This window comes from Lontra canadensis, unplaced genomic scaffold, assembly GCF_010015895.1.
Source record: "Lontra canadensis isolate GAN:19392208 unplaced genomic scaffold, GSC_riverotter_1.0 scaffold64, whole genome shotgun sequence".
Taxonomy (NCBI): Eukaryota; Metazoa; Chordata; class Mammalia; order Carnivora; family Mustelidae; genus Lontra; species Lontra canadensis.
In genome coordinates, this window is record NW_022631058.1 from 121,514 (window position 1) to 140,073 (window position 18,560).

The 18,560-nt window shown below is 43.5% G+C and overlaps 1 protein-coding gene across 23 annotated transcripts in view; it reads left to right on the plus strand.

Annotated features, from left to right (window-relative positions):
* LOC116879910 (neurexin-3-beta) overlaps positions 1-18,560 on the plus strand; it is a 1,111,251-nt gene that overhangs the window by 46,891 nt on the left and 1,045,800 nt on the right. For all 23 annotated transcript variants that reach the window (XM_032878508.1, XM_032878526.1, XM_032878527.1 and 20 more), the window contains one exon: positions 14,403-14,841. In XM_032878508.1, coding sequence (XP_032734399.1) covers positions 14,403-14,841 — 439 coding nt within the window. The remainder of the gene's footprint in view (positions 1-14,402; positions 14,842-18,560) is intronic.

The window sequence follows — 18,560 nt, forward strand, 5'->3', positions numbered from 1 at the left end:
GTTCTGCTTATGTTTTTCTTCTCAGATACCTGCTTCAGAATTTCAGTGCTCAGTTTCATATTTAAAACTGTAATTTGGCATGAGCCTATTTTATCAGCCTAATTATCTAATTCTCATTTTCTTGATGGATTTTTCTTTCCTCACACACATATCATCCCCAAGCCAAAAATAATTCTTTTCCTTGTAATTAATATTTTGGGTCTTATATATGTTATGTTGCTGTAGATTTTCAAATTGTTTTTCTACTTCTTCTCTTGCATCCTTTTATTTCCTTTGTGACCACCAGATTAATCTTTTATATGATGCCAACCTGACCTTGTCCCTCCCCTGCCTGAGTGGTTCCCTGGCGCCATTAAGATCAAGTTAAAACTGGTCATTTGGATGCAGGAGGTCTTCTAGGTTCTTCTTATCCAGTGTCTTGCTCTTACCACCACTCTCACTAGATACAGTTCAGCCCTGCTGATCACTCTCCACTCTATGGATATGTTAAGATTTCTCACCCTTGTCTCTTTGCCTATGTTATTTCTCTTACTTTCCTCTTTCTCCTGGCAGATGCCTATTTTTTTCCTAGTCTCACCTTAGTACACTATCCTGTGGAAAGGCATTTTCTGATTGCCCCTCACCCCCTCCCTATAGCCTGAATTAGGAGCCCATCCCTGGTAATTCAGAATACCTTTTATTTATTTATTTTTAATATTACTATTATTTTTTATTTTAAAGATTTTTATTTATTTATTTGACAGAGATCACAAGTAGGCAGAGAGGCAGGCAGAGAGAGAGGGTGAAGCAGGCTCCCTGCTGAGCAGAGAGCCTGATGTGGGGCTGGATCCCAGGACCCTGAGATCGTGACCTGAGCCGAAGGCAGAGGCTTTAACCCACTGAGCCACCCAGGCGCCCCTTCAGAATACCTTTAAAAAAAAAATCTTTCTCATGCAGGTTGTTAACTTTTCTGATTATCTCCCCTTCTAACAGAGGACTTCATGGCCATATCTTTTTCATTTTTGTATTTCCACAGAACATGACACTGACTAGATCACGAGTGTATGAATAACTGAATAGATGAGTCCATGTTTGTTTCCTTTCGTAGAGTTAAGTTCTTTGAGGGAAGAACCAGTGTCTCTTTCTCCCTTGTATCCCTCACATTTCCCAACATGGACCTTTGAATGTAGTAGTTGCTCAGTAAGTGTTAGGCAGACGAGTAACAATAGACATGTTTGTCTTCCACAGAAAACAATAGACATATTTTAACTTTTCACAGAAAATATCTTCAGGGAAGAGATTGTGTTGTAAAAATTAGATAGCTCCTGGCACAGTGAATTATGCATAATTCATGTTTTGTTTAATTCTTAAGTTTAATTTTTGCTTTGATTTGAACTCCAATTACAGTGAGTTGTGAGAGTCAGGCAACTTTATTATATAAGCATTCACTTGATAAAACTGTGGAATCGAAAATCTGATAGCTAAGTTTAGCTCATAATTTCAATTTCGGGGACTGAGTGACAGCTCAGAACTAGGAGTGGATTACTAGCATTGATGGGCCTAGAGAATTTTCCATTTTTACTTGTTTTTTTTCTCTCCAAACAAGAGAAGTCAGCTTATGGCAAACCTCATAGTAGTCAGACCTCGCCCTGGGGGATTATTGCAAGTCAGACCAACAGGAGCTAGGGAATGAGCGGAAAAAAATGTAAAAAAATTAATTTCTTACAGCTGCTGTAACAAATGACAACAGACCTAGTGGCTAAAAATAGCAGAAATTTATTCCGTTGTAGTTCTGGAGGTCAGAAGTCCAGAATCAATTTCCCTGGGCTGAAATCAAGGTGTAGGCAGTGCTGTGCTCCCTCTGGAGGTTCTTGGGGGGAATCTTTCCCTTGCCTCTTTCAGCTTCTAGTAGCTGCCAACATCCCTTGCCTTGTGGCTGTGTCCCTCCAGTCTTTGCCTCTGCTCTCCTACTGCTACCTTCTGTCTGTGTCTGATCTCCCTTTGTCTCCTCCTTATAAAGATACAGGTGGCTGCATTTAGGGCCCACCTGGATAATACAGGATTCTGTCACCTCAGGAGCCTTAATTTAATCACATTTGAAAAGACCCTTTTCCAGTAAGATAACTACAGCTCCCAGGGATGAGTCCATGATGTCTGGGGAACATTATTCAGCCTGCTACAGAGACAGATGATTTTCCCCTTTGCAGACTCAAAGTGGTTAGTCTTCTAGGAACTCGGTTTGCTTACAGGCACACCTCATGAGTAAGTAGCCTGCAAACTTACGGCCCATTTAAAAGAAGCCAAGAGTTGTTATCTGGAAGGGGCTAATTTAGGTCAGTCTAATGTCACTGGACAGGCAGGCACAGGAACAGTCCCAGCGCTCAGTATGAAAATAAACAATACTTATTGAGGAGCTAATTAAGTAACTAGAAAAACTGGTTGGAGTTCCAGGCAAGTCAGCAGTGGCAGCCAATTCCTATTATCTGGCTCTATTTTGGATGGATTGTGGGTTATTTCTGGGGGAACAGGTGTGCTCAACTTGTCTGGCATTCACTCTTCTGTGTCCGGCAATAGCTGGCCAACTGTTTCATCAGGAAGATCATAAAGGGTCTAGGTGGTCCCTGCAAGGGGGATTGATGTGGTATCAAGAGAGAGCAATGGCTCTAGAGTAAGCTGCCCCAAGCAAAGTCAGAGCTGGGATGTCGTCAACTCTTGAGTTAGGGAAGAACTTCATAGTAGAGCCTGGGATGAAGACTCTTCCTGGCTCCTCTATATCTACTTTACAACGCTCTCCTGTAGTCTCAGGAGGGCATAGACCCCAGGAGATTTGCTGGGTTTTCCTTAACATGCTTTATTCAGTGTGCCTACTTGATTGTGAACTGCTAGCCTTTAAGCCACAGGCAGGAGAGATGGACTTTTCCAGTGATTCTTTTATAATCCACATAGCTGGGGAAGTTGGATTAAAGGAGCGATCTTAAAGAAACATTGATTTCTTTTCTGTTGTGTAGAGGCTGGGAGTCAAGGAGTAATTGAGCACACGGGCTCTCAAGCCAGACTTACCTGTGCTTCATTCTGGCTCCATTACATAAGAGCTGTGTGACCTTAGACAGATACTAAAATCTCTAATCCAAAGTTTCCTCCTCTGTGAAATGAGGATAATAGGAACCCACCCTTACAGTGTGCTATGAGGTATTCTAAACAAGTTCTGTATACCTAATCTTCTAATTTTCATAGCCATCCTATGAAGTAAGTGTGCTATTATTACCCCACTCCAAAGATGAGGAAATCAAGGTGCAGAACAGTGGAGTAATGTGTGCAGACAACACAGAAAGAACAAGCCAGAGAGCTTGCCTTCAGCTCCTGTGCTCTTAACCATCGTTGATGCTGCCTCTCAGGCCACAGGGGTGTGAGGATAAAATAGGCTGGCCATCTGTACCCCCAGGTGTCCTTGGAGAGTTCTGGGTTACATCTGTTATTCAGGTGAATTATGAATAGTGCCCTATTCAACTCTCAACAGTAATGTCATGTCTTGCTTTAGATATTTCTCAGGTGAGGATTAAATATTTGTATGTAAAATACTAAGAACAGTACCTGGCCCCCAGGAAGCCCTCCATTAAGGTTGACTGTTACTGCTTGTACTACTGTCACTACCACTCACAGTCATCCTAAGTCTGAGAGGCTTGGAGCTAGTGGGTTAACTCAGGTTCTGAAAATGCATATCATGCTGGCCACCATTCCCTGTCATTGGTCACAGAATAATAGTTTTACTGCTACATGCCCTAGGCAGCCATTCTTAATTGATAAAACTGGACATGTAACTAAAAATATGTACCATTCCTTGTTTCATTGAATGTAAGACTGCAAGATCTCAGAATGGAAAATTTGAATTTAAGCTGAGCTTGTGGGTTTCTCCATTTATATGAAAACTTATTTGATTCCTGAGAGTGATAATGAATTTTAGACCTCTTAGGCATTCTATATCCCTTTTTTTCCAGTATTCCTCTCTGCCTTTTTCTCCTTCGTTTCTACCTCTAAAAGAATTTTAATTCATTATAGTTTCCTATTCCCTGCCTGTAATTTGGTATCTTGTAATAAAATATCACAGAAATAGTATAGAAATGGACACACTATCAATGAGGAGTGAGTCATAATAGAAATTATAATTGACACCTTAAGATCCAAGACTTAGAAAAGCTGTCTTTAAATATGATTTGTGTAACTGGTAGTGAAATTCATTTCAGGTTAGTTTTGCATGGCACAAGGGACATCTAGTGGTTATATAGGTCTCTGCAGATTTGCTAAAGGTAACATAAATTCATAGGTTTAAGTACTGGGGCTGAGTACCATCACCTTGTAAGAGAACCCTAAGAAAAGAAGGGGAACCTTCTTCATTGCATAACTCTATTTTGAAGTTAACAAAGAATAAAGAAACCTGTTCAGAAAAAAATCAAGTTGAGTCCTAGCATTTCTGCCTACATTATTGTTAGTTTGAACCCAGCTCTTACTTGCTTTCCTAGAACCATTTCCTGCTTGGAAATTATTCTGTTATCAGTTACCTGCCAGCCTGGCACATTTTTGCTATCACTTTCCTCACCTCTTCTGCTGATTGCAGAGGGGCTCCTTGGACCACCTTGAAGAGCCAACTGGTGAGAACCTTCATAAGGCCAGAAGCAGAGGTGCTTATTAGCAGGCCAGGGCAAGAAATAGTTTGCAGTTGCCTCTGACAGATCTCCTTCTTTGGAAGTTGCTTGGCCATCAGGAAGTCATACAATTCTGGTCCATGTGTACTTTATATAAATGAATGAGTTTCATATTATAAGAAGTTGAACTGCGGAATGCCAGTGTAAACTTGCCTTCTCAGCCCCAGAGAATGGTCATGGAACTTGCCTATTGGTCAGCATCTCTTGGGCTGATGTGTCACTATCCATGGTTCTGAACTCATTGCTTCTGTCGGGGCTGCGTAGAATACCTTCTCCTATACTCCTGTTGTTTCCAGCTAATTGTGTTAGACTTCTATGAAGGTTCTATTTTACTGAATCTTTTTATAGTATTTTCCCCTGTTCTTCTGCCTTTGGGCCTTTTATATAATCTCTTTCTCCAAAAGCCATTTGACATTTCTATTGTAATCTATCTTCTTTCAGGGTAGTTGGTGGCAGAAGGCTTCATTGTTAGGAATTCATTCTTGCTTTTTGACTCTGGGTACAGAGAATAAAGGCTCTGAGGTACTGTTTCAAAATACCCATGTGTTTTCTGTGGCAGTCCAAGCTACACTGACATAAAGAGGTGGGCAGTAGTCCCTCAGCACTTTGCAGAATGGGAGGCAGTATTGGTGCTGAGTTTTGTTATGCTATCTCTTTGAGAATCTTGCTAGATTTTGTGATTTTTTTTTCTGCTTTATCTGTTAGTGTTTTTTCAAGACACATAAACAAATGACAGCTGCCGCTCTTGGGTACCAAACTTTTTATATTGGTAAACTTAAAATGCAAGCACATTTCCTAAGCATGCGCAGTAATGAAAACCAAATATTCAGGGGTTCTATCAAATTCTTTTTAACTGTGATACTTGAGCTTTCTACTCGTTCATCTCATCACCTGTTGTCAAGCAGAATGAATATAGAGAGTTCCTTCTGCATTATAGTCCTTCTTGATTCAGAGGCATCAGGAAGTAGTCTTTGGGATCTTCTTGTCTGTTGTCCTTCCCATTCTTTCACATCCTCCTACAAGTATGTACTGATTTCGTGTCAGGCAATGGGAGACACAGAAAGAAAGGCACAGTTTCCTCCCACTTGAGTGTCTCCTGGTCTACTGGGGAAACCAGTAGCAACACAATGTGGTAAATTCTATGGTAGCAGTTAGAACATGGAGACATGGGGGCAGAGAGGAGGCACTCAGATGTTGGTAGGAGCAGAGTAAGTGTGTTAGAGAAGGTTTCCCAAAAGAGCTGATACCTAAACTATGCCTCAAATGGCCAACGGTAGTTATTCAGTTAGAGAATCCAGATAAGGCTTATCCTGGGGAAAATTTACTGGAGGAACTGTGGAACTCAACAAGGCCGGTGACAGTGAAGTGGGGACTAGATCCGGAAGAGTCTATTATGTAATTGCTGGAAAGTTTGCATTTGATTCTGAAGTTGATAGAGAATCATTGAAGGGTTTAAGTGAGGAATGACATGTTATCCTCAGGGAAAACAGTGAGATGATTAGAATCATTTCTAGTCTTTGGAATAAAAATAACAGCAGATTCCTAGTGAATCAGGAAGGCACATTGTACATTTTGTCACCTTTCCAGTCAAACTGCTAAAGGCTTCCTTTCTACTCTAATGGCTCCCCCACCTTCTTTTGCAATTGCATAATGTCTGTATTTTTAGAGCTTTTCATAATCAGGTACCACCTACTCATCTGATCTTAGTTCCTCTGCTTTGTGACATGTAACTTTCACTCTAGTCAGGTCGGTGCCCTCATCAAATATTCTAAGACAGAAGGAAATGTAGGCGTTCACTGGGTAGGTCTGTTTAGTACGTAAGTAAATGCAGGAACTTTGAGAGTACATTTATTGAGCCTCTACTTTGTGGTAGGAACTTTGCTGAACATTGGTTATGCATTGGCTACCAGATCAGAAACACATAGGCTCTGTGTTTATGAAGTTTATGGTCTACAGGACCGTGGCCATGCCATTCTTGGAAAGCAGAAGGAAGAGAAATACAATCCAGGTCAAGTTTCTGATCACCGGCCCTTGCATGTTCACTAATTAGAGTGACAAATGTGTTTCACTCTAATTCTGATATCAAATATATCCTCTCTTTAAGCCCCTTCTCAACATTTTCTAAGCATGTAATGAGAGGGATTGTACCTCCTCATGCTCCTTCATATCCCCTGTGGTCTAGAGCTAGAAGTAGAGTGGTTATTTAACACATTCTCATGGATTATGCTTCCCGTATTTTAGCATAGCTTATTTATATTACGTCAACTTTGTGTTGGAGGATAACTAACAAAGTGGAGAGTGTTGGGATGGAGAATAGGTTCACCTCAAGTTACACCTCTCAGTGACTCGCAGTAAATTCCTAGAGCACTGCCTTGAGAAGGATTCTGAGACTCCCATCTGGGTTGAATGGGCAAGAGAGTAGGATAGAATGACATCAGTTAGCAATGAATACCATCTGTGAGGAAGAAGAATGGAAACACGTATCTGCCAACATGGTTCTTGCAATAAATGAAGTCTTTATAGTATCCCAGATACCTACCTTCCCCAAACTTGATTGGCTGGGATTATGTTTTATGGGATATGTGAACCTATGGTGGCCTGTTCCTGATCAGCCTTTTTAACTGAATAAAGTCCTCAAAAGTTCTCTTTCTTGAAAAAAATATAGACCTTTACTGTGATTGTGTTAAAGGTTGGAAGTCTTTTTCAACAATGTCTCCATCTGTAACTGAGCATCAACCTAATTATTTCCATTTCACAAAGAAGCCATCAGACAAATACGTGTTTAAGTCTTGAGCACAAGTGGTAATGACCAGCCTTATTAGCAAGGCTCTTAGGTTGGAAACCATGGCTTTTTGATTCCCGAGGACAGAGTAACTGGCCCACAGCTTTCTCTCTCTCTGGTTGACTGCCTGGATGCCCAGAGGACCAGAAGCTTTTTTCAAAACGTGGGAAGATCTGTGGACTTTGGTGATTCAGCATCAGTTTGCCTGGATTGTTTCTGTCACTCCACCTTGCCATGTGTCCCTTGTCTCTTTTCCTGGGCACTCTTTTACAAATGGGACCACAGATTGGTGATGATAAACTGGTGAACCCTTGTAAGATGCAGCTCGTGGATATGTTTGATTTGACCCATGGTGTTGATTCACTGAACATTGGAAACATTTGATTAATTGTCAGCATTCTACTACTGTCTTTGTAAGCCTGTAGCTCAGTTCCCATTTTCCATCTCTGGTGCTTAGTGTTGATCTTTGGTGGATCCTGCCCACTGTTCAGAGGACACAAAGCATGAACGTGGTGGTGTCCATGGTAGGTAGCAGGTGGGGCTTTGAGCCTCAGCTTTGATGTTAGCTATAACTCACAGTTAGTTCACTGACCCCTGTGAGCAGATGTAGATGCAGATGTGGCCCTGGCCATGCCAGATGCTAGGCTCTTCTGACTTTGGAAGCGAGGAGGACCATCTGCTGTCCCATTTGTGTTTGGACTTCACTGCTGGAGTTCAGTCAGTGGTACATTCTGATAGAAGATGTGAATGATAATGAATCCGAAATCTGTGCATGCATATGGTGGGGCTGTGTGTGTGAGAAAGGAAGAGGGAGAGCAAGGGAAACAAGGAATGGCTGCCATCAGGCATTTATATATATTATAAATGCCACATTAGGCAATTATGTGTATATGTATTTTTTATTTTTATTTTTATCTTTTATTTTTATTTTTTCTACTTTAGAGTTTCTTAAATCCTGTCCATCACTCGTTTGAGCTCGGTCTCTTGTGTAGACGGCCACCTTAGAATTTATACTCAGAGAAAATCTTTTTTTCCTAAAATTGCTTCATACCAGGCTATCCTGTCTGTTGATTTAGTTCTGTCTTTTCACAGAAAATAACAAAATGAATAGTTATTTGTAGACAACTATTAGATAACTCCCATTTGTTGAGTGCTTATTATGAAGGGCAGGAACTGTGTCCAGTATTTCTGTGTACAACAGCATTACCTTCTTTATTTCTTACCATCCTGTGAAGTGAGATGTGCTTTCCACAGTTCTATGGGGAAAGACTTTGATGCTGAGACAAGTTAACTGTTTTGTCCAAGGTCACATAGCGGGAACGGGTGGCGCAGGACCCAGCCCCAGTGAGTGAGCCCTTGAAGCCCATTATCTTCACCACTTGAGTCCAGCAGCTAATTTAATGCAGACATGAGCATTTATTAAGCACCTGTACAAGGAAATGCTACTTCAGATTTTAAAAGGTACGGTGCTTAATTTTTGATGATAGGGTGTTTGAGGTCTACTGAAAAGACGGGACCTGTGCTTATTTAAAGGAAACAAGGTTGAGTGTTTTGAGTGACAAAGGAGTGGAGCAGACAGTTCATAGGGATTCACAGACCAGAGATAACAATTGCCTGAAGGACAGAGGGGAAGTAGGGCAGAGAAAGCGGGATGTGTGATTCTGTAGCGGCACTGGGAGCCAGATTCTTTCAAAAGTGATTCTTATTTACATCTTTACCCTGAGTAGGAATGTTATGCAGTAATAAGATTAGCCCGAACATTTATCTAGAAGCTGCACTATCCAGGAAGCTAAAGAGAAAAAGCTCATTTTATTATTGTCTATTGTCAGTGGATTATTTTCGGGTGGGGGATCCCTATGACTTTGTCTTTGGCTTGTCGTATGTAAACTGTTCCACACATAGGTATAAAGCTGAAAGGGTTTATTGGGATCTGTAGTCAACATATCAAGGCAGTTCTATATCAAGGCACCCTGACCCTGGCCCCTCGCTGTTCTCTATTGTTCAACCTAAACACTCCGGGGAGCGTCCCCCAGCATCCTGAATTTCAGCCGCCCTCCACTGACCTGGAGCAGAGCAGTGGTGCTCAGGCATCAAGTCACGGACCTATAAATGATGGTCTTAGAAGCTGATCTGGTGGTTTTTACTGAAATTGTCCTTTGTGTAGGCCCACAGAGGATTGAAGATGCTTTAAAAGAACAAGAGGGAAAAAAGAAGCCAAGTGGGGGTCTCCTATTCCTGCGCAGGAGAACTAGTATCAAGAAGCCGTCTGGGCACTGCAGGGCACAAGCCCACATCCCCTCATTCCTTCTAATTCACCAGAGTGCAGAGGGTTGTGGCATTACAGCAGAATGCATGCAAACTTGTTCTCAGGGAGCCGAGCACACATTGATCTAGGAGAAGGTGGGAGAGAGAGGAAGAGAGGCACCTCTGTGAGTGGAGACTGTGTCTGCCCGCTAGATTTATTCTCATGGACCTGCCATCTAACTCCAGTGCCACGAATGAGTTTAATATACAAGGTGCATCACGTAAATTAGAAGAGTCCCTCCTTTTCCAATCAGGGCAAGTGGTCTGGGCAGTAGGAAGACAGCTGCATCACCAGCAGGCAGTCAAAGGTTTCCTTGTTGTCACATAGCAGGATCAGCAAGGACCAGAGTATCCAGAGAGGGCCTGGAGTGGGTTTGGGTGTGGGTCCTGGTGAAGGGGCACCAGGAAAGCACGGTAGTGTGAGAAACATAGAGAAACATAGCGGGTAAAGATGCAGAAACATCTGCACTTGAGCTCAGACAGAAGCCCCCGAAGTGACTCCTGAGTGGGGAAGAACGGGACATACCACGTGTCATGGGTTCGCAGGACAGGACGGAGCTGGGCGTGGTTTTGTACTTGATTAAGGGGTTTTTGCTTTATGGGTAAGCACGGGCGACCGCAGAGCCTAGAAACTGCCCCCCCTAGAGTGTGGCCCTGCCCCAGTACAGTCCGAGAGATCTGGGTTCAAGTTCTAGTTAACTCCTCAATGCCTGGATGATCTTGGGCACTGACCTATCTCCTGTCTGTACAATGCAGCTAGGGCTACCTGTTTCTCTTGCTTACCGTCAGGCACGTTGTAGCTGCTCAGTAGATGGAAACTGTTTTTGTTACATTGTCCTTGCTCTCATATCTTGCCTTAGTCCTCACATTGCTCCTGTGTGCCTTTGTATCGGGGATTCTGGAGGCATGGAAGTACAGCTTTTCTGAGAGACTCTGTCTCAACTGGGAGACTCTGTCTTCACCTGTTTTACTCCCCGGCCTTGTAGGCATGAGCTACAAGTCCAAATGGTGGTCTTTACGAGCCTGTGTGTGGGGTAGTCAGACCAGCTTATCTTTCTTTGTGACTCTGTCTCTGCCACTCAGTCTGTGTGACATCTTCCTTCATGGGGACTCACTTCCACTTGTCTTTAATTGGTCCTTGTTGGGGCAGCTTGTCAGCCCAGCCTGCTCTCTGTCACTTGATGCCGCATCTTTTCCTCCTTCAGTCATCTGTCGGGGACTTGCCTTTAGCTGAACAGAGAACACTGTACTAGATACTAATTTGCCTCGTAAGGGGGGCTGGCAGGGTCTCTTGCTTCCATGCCCTCCCCAAGGCCCTGGTACCTTTCTTCATGGCTGTGGTCCTGCCCGTGATCCTACACCAGGCGGGTGGGGGAGGCAAGGATGCTAACCATGGAGCTTCCCAGTTGAGTACCCCCAGGCTACAAGAGCCCCTGTCCTCTTATCCCTTTCTTCTTGGTGGGGGTTCTCAACAGAGCTTTAGGCCATGCTCCAGGCAGTTTCTGGCAGTATTCCAGCACCACTGGAGACAAGGGTATGCTATTATTTCTTCCTAGGTTTGTGTATTGGCGTAGAGTTTTCTGTGTTCTGCCACATATAACATCCCTCTCGATCTTGATAATAGCCCTGGGGGAAAAGGGGAGCTGTTTCTAGTATAGGTTTTTGAAGTTCTTGTCCTTGGAAATGGGACTCAGAGAGTTTATCCAGCTGTCAGTAAGAAAGGTGAGGAAACTCCAGGTAAATAGAGAAGTAATTTCCAGGTCATGGAACAGAGAGAGCGCTCACCTTCAAAGAGCTTTTGAGAAAAGTCTGGTACTTTGGCCAGTATGTGGCCCTGATTGTCCTGTGTGTCCCTCTGGAAACCTGCACTGTAGTGATTTACCTCAGGTCCCAGTCTCAGCTGCATACCTTTCTCAAAGAGTCCCTCTTCACAGTACTCTGCATCACTTTATTTTTATTTCTTTTTAATAATTTTATTTATTTTGAGAGAAAGAGAGAGAGATTGAGCAGTGGTAGGACAGAGGCAGAGAGAGAGAGAGAGTCTCAAGCAGATTCCCCACTGAGTGTGGAGCCTGATGCAGGGCTTGATCTCAGGATGCTAAGATCAAGACCTGAGCCAGAATCTAGAGTCAGACCTATCACTGACTAAACCACCCAGGGGCCCCTATCCTGCGTCCCTTAAAAGGTTTTTTCTTTTTTCTCTCCTGCCTCATGTAGGGATGCTTGAGTTCTTTATCCATTTATTATTCAGTGGAACCAAGTCTCGGTTTGCCCTCCTGGGATGAGCTATTGTTATACATTAATAATTAATCTTAATAAGCGATTCGAATCATAGGCATTTAACCAAATTCAGAGAAAGCCAAAGTTTGTTTATGACAGAGAGCTCTCCCATGCCGGGGCGCAATAGTGGGGTTAGAAAGGAGAAGTTGCCAATCATTAAACTTTGTTTCTTTTCTGGCTCACTGGAGTGATTGCCTAAGGATCATGCAGTATTTCCACTTTCAACACGGTTAGTCCAGTAGTGCTCAGATGAGACATTCGGGAAGCTGAACTTGCATGATTGTCCATGTAATGTTAAAGATGAGCTTCCCAGGTGTTGCTAGTGGGACCTCACTCTGAGTAGCGACAGTGGTAAAGCACCTGGTTGCGAGAGTCCAACTCCCTGGGTTCAAGGCCTGCTTTGCCAGTTCCTTAACTACTGGTTCCTTAACTACTCTCCACATCTGTTTCTACATCCGTAAAAGCGGGGGATGATGGTGGGTGTCTCAAATGGGTGTTGTCAGCATCTGATGGGGGATGGTAGGCTTTAGATCCTTAGTGTGGTATCTGGTAGTAGGTGCTCAGTAAATATTAGTATCACTGTTATTTTCAGTGTTACCGACGATGGTTAGGCCCATTGTCAAAGTCATATAGTAGGTGAGGCATTTTCAATTCTTTGTCATTAGCTGTATATTAAAAGGCCAACGGTTCTGCTCTACTCTCTCCTGGTGCTGGGGAAGAGAAGGGAGACAGTTCTATAGCTGGATATTAGGGATTAAACAATTTGTTTTAGAATGACCCATCCATGATGGGTCAAAATGAAATGACCCATCCATGATGGGTCAAAATGAAATGACCCATTTTTTTCACTGAGATGGATTGTGAGACTTATTTTAGTATTTAAGTTTTGTTATTTTGCTGAAAGTGGAGATGATAATACAGTCTTTTTGGGGGTCATGGAAAGGATGAAATGAGACTAACAGCTACATTACTTCCCTACAAAGGAGCTGAGATTTCTGTGCCCTTACTCTGTGTCATTCCAAGTGCTCAACATGTATTAACTCATTTCACCCTTGCAAAGTAGTTTACGCATGTGTTCCCATTTTCAGAGGGGAAGAGAGATCCAGAGGAGTTAAGTGACTCTGCCAAGGTCACACAGTTCATAGGTAGTGGATGTAGAAATTGAGCCGAAATCTGGATCCTGACTTAGAATTTGAATAAGATGATGTAAAGCACATAGCAAAGTAATTGCCATAATCAATTGTAATGTTAGTCCCTTTCCCTTTCAGTTTTTCCCCCCTGTTTATTGGAAAGATGTTACTTAGAGATCAGGGGACCAAGACCCATCCCAGAGCACTGCAATCAAAATTCAGTTCTAGTAACAGCACAACCTCTTTGAAATTCCGATTTGGGGGAATATCATTAATCCCTGCTTTTATGTGGATTACACCTGGTTTCAAAAATCATAATAGTTTTTTTTTTTTAGTGTTTTAAGGTGTTTTATTCTCCCACCGTATGTATATGGAGGGCACATACATGTGCAAAAAACACAGATCTCCTTCCCCACCAATTCTAACACTGAATAATTTTCTTTTAGTAATACATGTGCACGGTGGAAAAAAAAAAAAAAACAATGCAACAGGGTATTGTGAAAAGTCAGTCACCCTCTTATTCTTGAATATGAAACTGACAAAATCCACTCCCCAGTGACAATTTTATAGTTTCCTGTGTTTCCTTCCAAAGCTTTTTTATGCATTTATGAGCATATATACATATTACACACGTGCCTCCCCCAACACAAACACACACACACACACACACACACACACACACTTAACACAATGATAGTGTAGTACACACTTCTATGTTCCTTGCTAATTTCACTTAACAACATTTCTTGGAAAGCATCCATGTCAAAACCAGAGCACTACCTTATTTTTTAGGACTGCATGATTGTCCGTCATGGGAAGTGCCAGTCTGTTGTTGATGGTCATTTAGGTTGTTTCTGGTCTTTCACTAAGTATACTGCAGTAAATATCTTTGTGTTTAAATATTAGTATTTGTGAAACTCAGTCTCTCTTGATTTTTGCTTGCAAACTGGTATTGTATAACTTTCTGACAACACAAAAAAATTGGCCAGAAGGAGACAACCCAAAAGGAATAAAATAGAAATGTGGGGGCTTTTTCCAGGGCTTAGGTGTACCCCACAGGTCTCTCCCGATGCTTTTTCAAATGCCATAGCTCCCATTTCTCATACGGATTCAGACACACTGTGTCCTGAAGCCTCTTCTTGGGCCTTTTTCCCGGGTGCCCAGTGAGCAGTGGCTGGTAACTCTTTGCAAGACTGATTCATATGGCTCTTGTTTGGCTTTTGACAGGTTGTTTATAAGAATAATGACATCCGTCTGGAGCTGTCTCGCCTGGCCCGGATCGGGGACACCAAGATGAAAATCTATGGTGAAGTTGTATTCAAGTGTGAGAATGTGGCCACGCTGGACCCCATCAACTTCGAAACCCCAGAGGCGTACATCAGTTTGCCCAAATGGAACACCAAACGCATGGGTTCCATCTCCTTTGACTTTCGCACCACTGAGCCCAATGGCCTGATTCTCTTCACTCATGGCAAGCCCCAAGAGAGGAAGGACACTCGGAGCCAGAAGAACACCAAGGTGGACTTCTTTGCTGTCGAACTCCTCGATGGCAACCTATACCTGCTGCTTGACATGGGCTCAGGCACCATCAAAGTCAAGGCCACTCAGAAGAAAGCCAATGATGGGGAATGGTACCACGTGGACATTCAGCGAGATGGCAGATCAGGTAGGAAGGGGCACGGTGGAGACTGAGAAGAGAGGAAAGCTGCAGCTTTTCAGTCCGTTTGCCGGCTTTATATTTTTTTATTTTAATGTTTGCACTTGCATGCGTGTTTGACTCTTTTGCTGTTCTCTTTAATGGTTGTTGTAAGATGACGTTTCTGAACAAGATACCTTGTCTCGCCGACAGTGCACGTGGTCCTCTTGTCACTCACGGCACAGCCGTCTCAGTGATAGCTCCAAGGCTCTGGAGCCAAGCACGGTTTTACAAGTAGCATTTCCACTCCTACCAAAGAGGCTGTCATGTAACTGGTGTGATGGTTTTTTTTTTTTTCCCCCCTCTTTTTCTTCTTCCCCTTTTTCTCATCACCATGGAAACACAATTGTGACATCACAGATGCTGCATTATGTGATTACTCTGTAGGCTAAGCTTCACTGTGTGAGAGTTTATGCAGCGCTACGCCCTTCAATAATTGGCAAGAGTCGTGTTGCAGGGAGAAATTATGACAAGAAAGGAAAAGGCAGATTGATTTTTCCTGAAGTCATGTTCAATTTAAAGCCTTCCTTTGGTGCGAGAGCCTATATTTCACTCTTTGCTCAGACCTCACTGACTCTCCCTTCCTCTTCATAACCTTTACATTTGGTTTCAATGGCTTTGTTTGTTTCTGCAGCCGCAGATCAAACAAGTGAGCCCCAGGCAGTACATAGCTACCGTGGAATGGTAACAGAGAGGGAGGAAACACACACACACACACACACACGCGCGCACGCGCATACACACATGCACACACACAGTCTGGAGCTTTTGAATGCCTGGACAGTCTGCCTAGCTTTCTCTGGACCATGTGGCAGTGAAGGTCACATTCTGTGCTATCCGAAAGGACATGTCACCCAGAGTGGTAACTAGAGCACTTGAATTTCACACTGATTTCCTGATTCTCCATTTAGGTGGGGTTATACTCAAGAGGAAGGGTCTTGGTGGTGTTTGTTGTCGTTTTAAGGACTCTCTCCTGGGAAACATGAAAAGTCTTTCATTTGGACATTTTCATGTTGGCGCACTTGGCCGCTAATAGAAAGCAATAGGTTCCCTCCAAAGGCTGCAGCTGGGAAGGGCTGAGCTTTCCTGGGACGGCTTTTCTGCATAATCCTGCAGGCAGAGGGATGACGGAGACGGGCAGGGCAGTGTTGCCCTTAGGAGGAGCTGGATGGGTTCTGCCGAGAGGGCAGATGGGTGGCAGATTGTAGCCCTGGCTGGTTTAGTGCCCAGCAGGATGCCTTATTGATTGTCTGAAATCTAATCGGAACCAAGAGGCTTCAAATTAAATGTGCTTGTTGAGTAAGAATGGACAGTTTGTGCTTTTTTAACAGAAAAGACACAAAAAACTAATTTCTCTGGAGGCTGAATCTTTCTCTTTCTAAATTTACCCATACAGTGTCAACAGGGGCAGAGCCAGAAAGCTATCCTAAAATTATAGGGGAAACACTTCTGTTGGTTTTAGGACCGTGTGTTTTGGGTGTCTGGAGTTCCTTTATGGTTGATGGGTGTCAAGATTTTCTAGCCTAGACCTGACGCAGCTTCAAGGTTACCTATCTGTGTCATGGATGGCCTAGAGCACGGGAAATTGTTGGATGTTTACTTCTGTTTATTCCCAGCACGGATGGCTTTTTCATGTGGGGCGCTTAGTTGTTAGAACCATTGATGGACCCATCTTTGGCAAACCTGTCTGGATTTCTGAAGCCTTGGATTTCATATCCGGAAGCTATAACATTGGCCAATTCTGATACATTTGATCAACGCCTGTAATAATTTATTGAGTAAGCAAATCCATATCCCATGAACACAGCATAACATCAAACTTAATATGATCTATTAAACTTCATTTCTTCACAAGGGTATTTTCTGGTATATTTTTAGTTACAAACATGTACAAGGGCGAATAGTTCTAAAAATGTCTGCATACTCGAGTGTGGTGCCTGCTTCCTTGCTCATGCTGAAGCCTGATATGGGAGGAGAATGGTGATCCCTCCCCGGTTGGGGGACTTGTTCTTGAAACTTGATTAAGTGCATTCAAAATGGTTGTGGTCACACACTCACAGGACGGATTTCCCTCCGGAGGTATTTATGGCTCCAACATTTAAATCCGCCCCAGTGCTGTCCTTATTTAGCAAAAGCTGCTCTTCCAGGTTGGGGATCCAGCCGCTCTGTGGGCTTGTGAAGGGCAGAGAAAGCAAGCAGTGTGAGAGGAGAGGAGATGCTAGCCCCAACGTCCTCATTTGTGAGATGGTGCCCCTGTTAGCTCCTCCCTCGCGAGATTGTTAGGAGGATCAAGTCCAGAAAAGCACGCACAGCACTTAACAATGGTGACCAGGACAGAACAACTGATATGTAGGTTTCTACCATTTTAAAAACAAAAATGCAAAGCTGATTTCTCCAGGGGAAAACCTCGAGAATAGAGTGGGGGAAGCGTGTGCCGCTGGCATAACCCGCCCAGAAGCCTCTAAGGCTTGCCTTCTCATTACGAGTGCGTGTCACATTCTTGATCTTACAGGGTCTTCTTAGTCCTTCAGGCTATCCCTTTCATAGCCCAGGGGACTGAGACTCAGGCAGAAGTGAAGGCTGCCTGATAAATGGCAAGACCCAGATATCTTGGTACCAATAAAGCCCTTTAAGAATACCAATTAAGGGGCGCCTGGGTGGCTCAGTGGGTTAAAGCCTCTGCCTTCGGCTCAGGTCATGATCCCAGAATCCTGGGATCGAGCCCCACATAGGGCTCTCTGCTCAGCAGGGAGCCTGCTTCCTCCTCTCTCTCTCTGCCTGCCTCCCTGCCTACTTGTGGTCTCTGTCTGTCAAATAAATAAATAAAATCTTAAAAAAAAAAAGAATAGCAATTAAATTTAAGATTTCTGGCATCATGTTCAGATATCACCTTAATTTTACAGTTTCCTTGATTTTATAGTTTAGGAAAATGGACTGTAAAGTAGCTTGGGGAATGGCCTAGGGTCAGAAGGCCATTTAGGACTTGAATCCCAGTCCCGAGTTCCCAGGCCAGGCTCTGGGTTTGCATAGTCTCATTGATGGGTCCCCAGCTCTGCTGCTGCTGTGCCTCGTCTGCCCCTCTGATCTCGTCTCCTGCTCACCCATCGGGCCCTCCCATTCTAGTCACACTCTGGCTTACCCCAGAGCCTTTGCAGGTGCTGTTCCCCCTGCCTGGCATGTTTTTCCCCTTGGACTTGGCATGGCTGGGTCCTTTTCAATATTGTGGTTTGAGCGTACCTGTCCCCTGCCTGGAGAAGCCTTCACCCACTATACATTTTTAAGGAGAAACCACCCATTCTTCTCTCTTCCTAGTACCGACCATTACCTAATTTCTCTTGCTTATTGAGTCATTTGTTTAATTTCCGTCTCTCTGCTCTGGAATATCAGCACCACAAGAGTAGAGACGTACCTGTCAAGTTCATCTCTGTGCCTGCCAGTATACCAGAGACACAACACGTGTGCAGTACATACCTGTTAAATGAATAAACAAAGATGTTCCAGTTAAAATTTCTCCAAGGAAATGCTCCAAATATTCACTGGTGGGGCTGGTAGCTAATGGCGGTATAGACAGTATTAGTGCATGGAGGGTTCCATCATTTTGGGCATGGCAAGTGAGGGATGAAGACTCAAGCAAGCACTTCCAGAACCCTTATTCTGTCCCACATCCTGAGGAGCAGTTTACACATTGG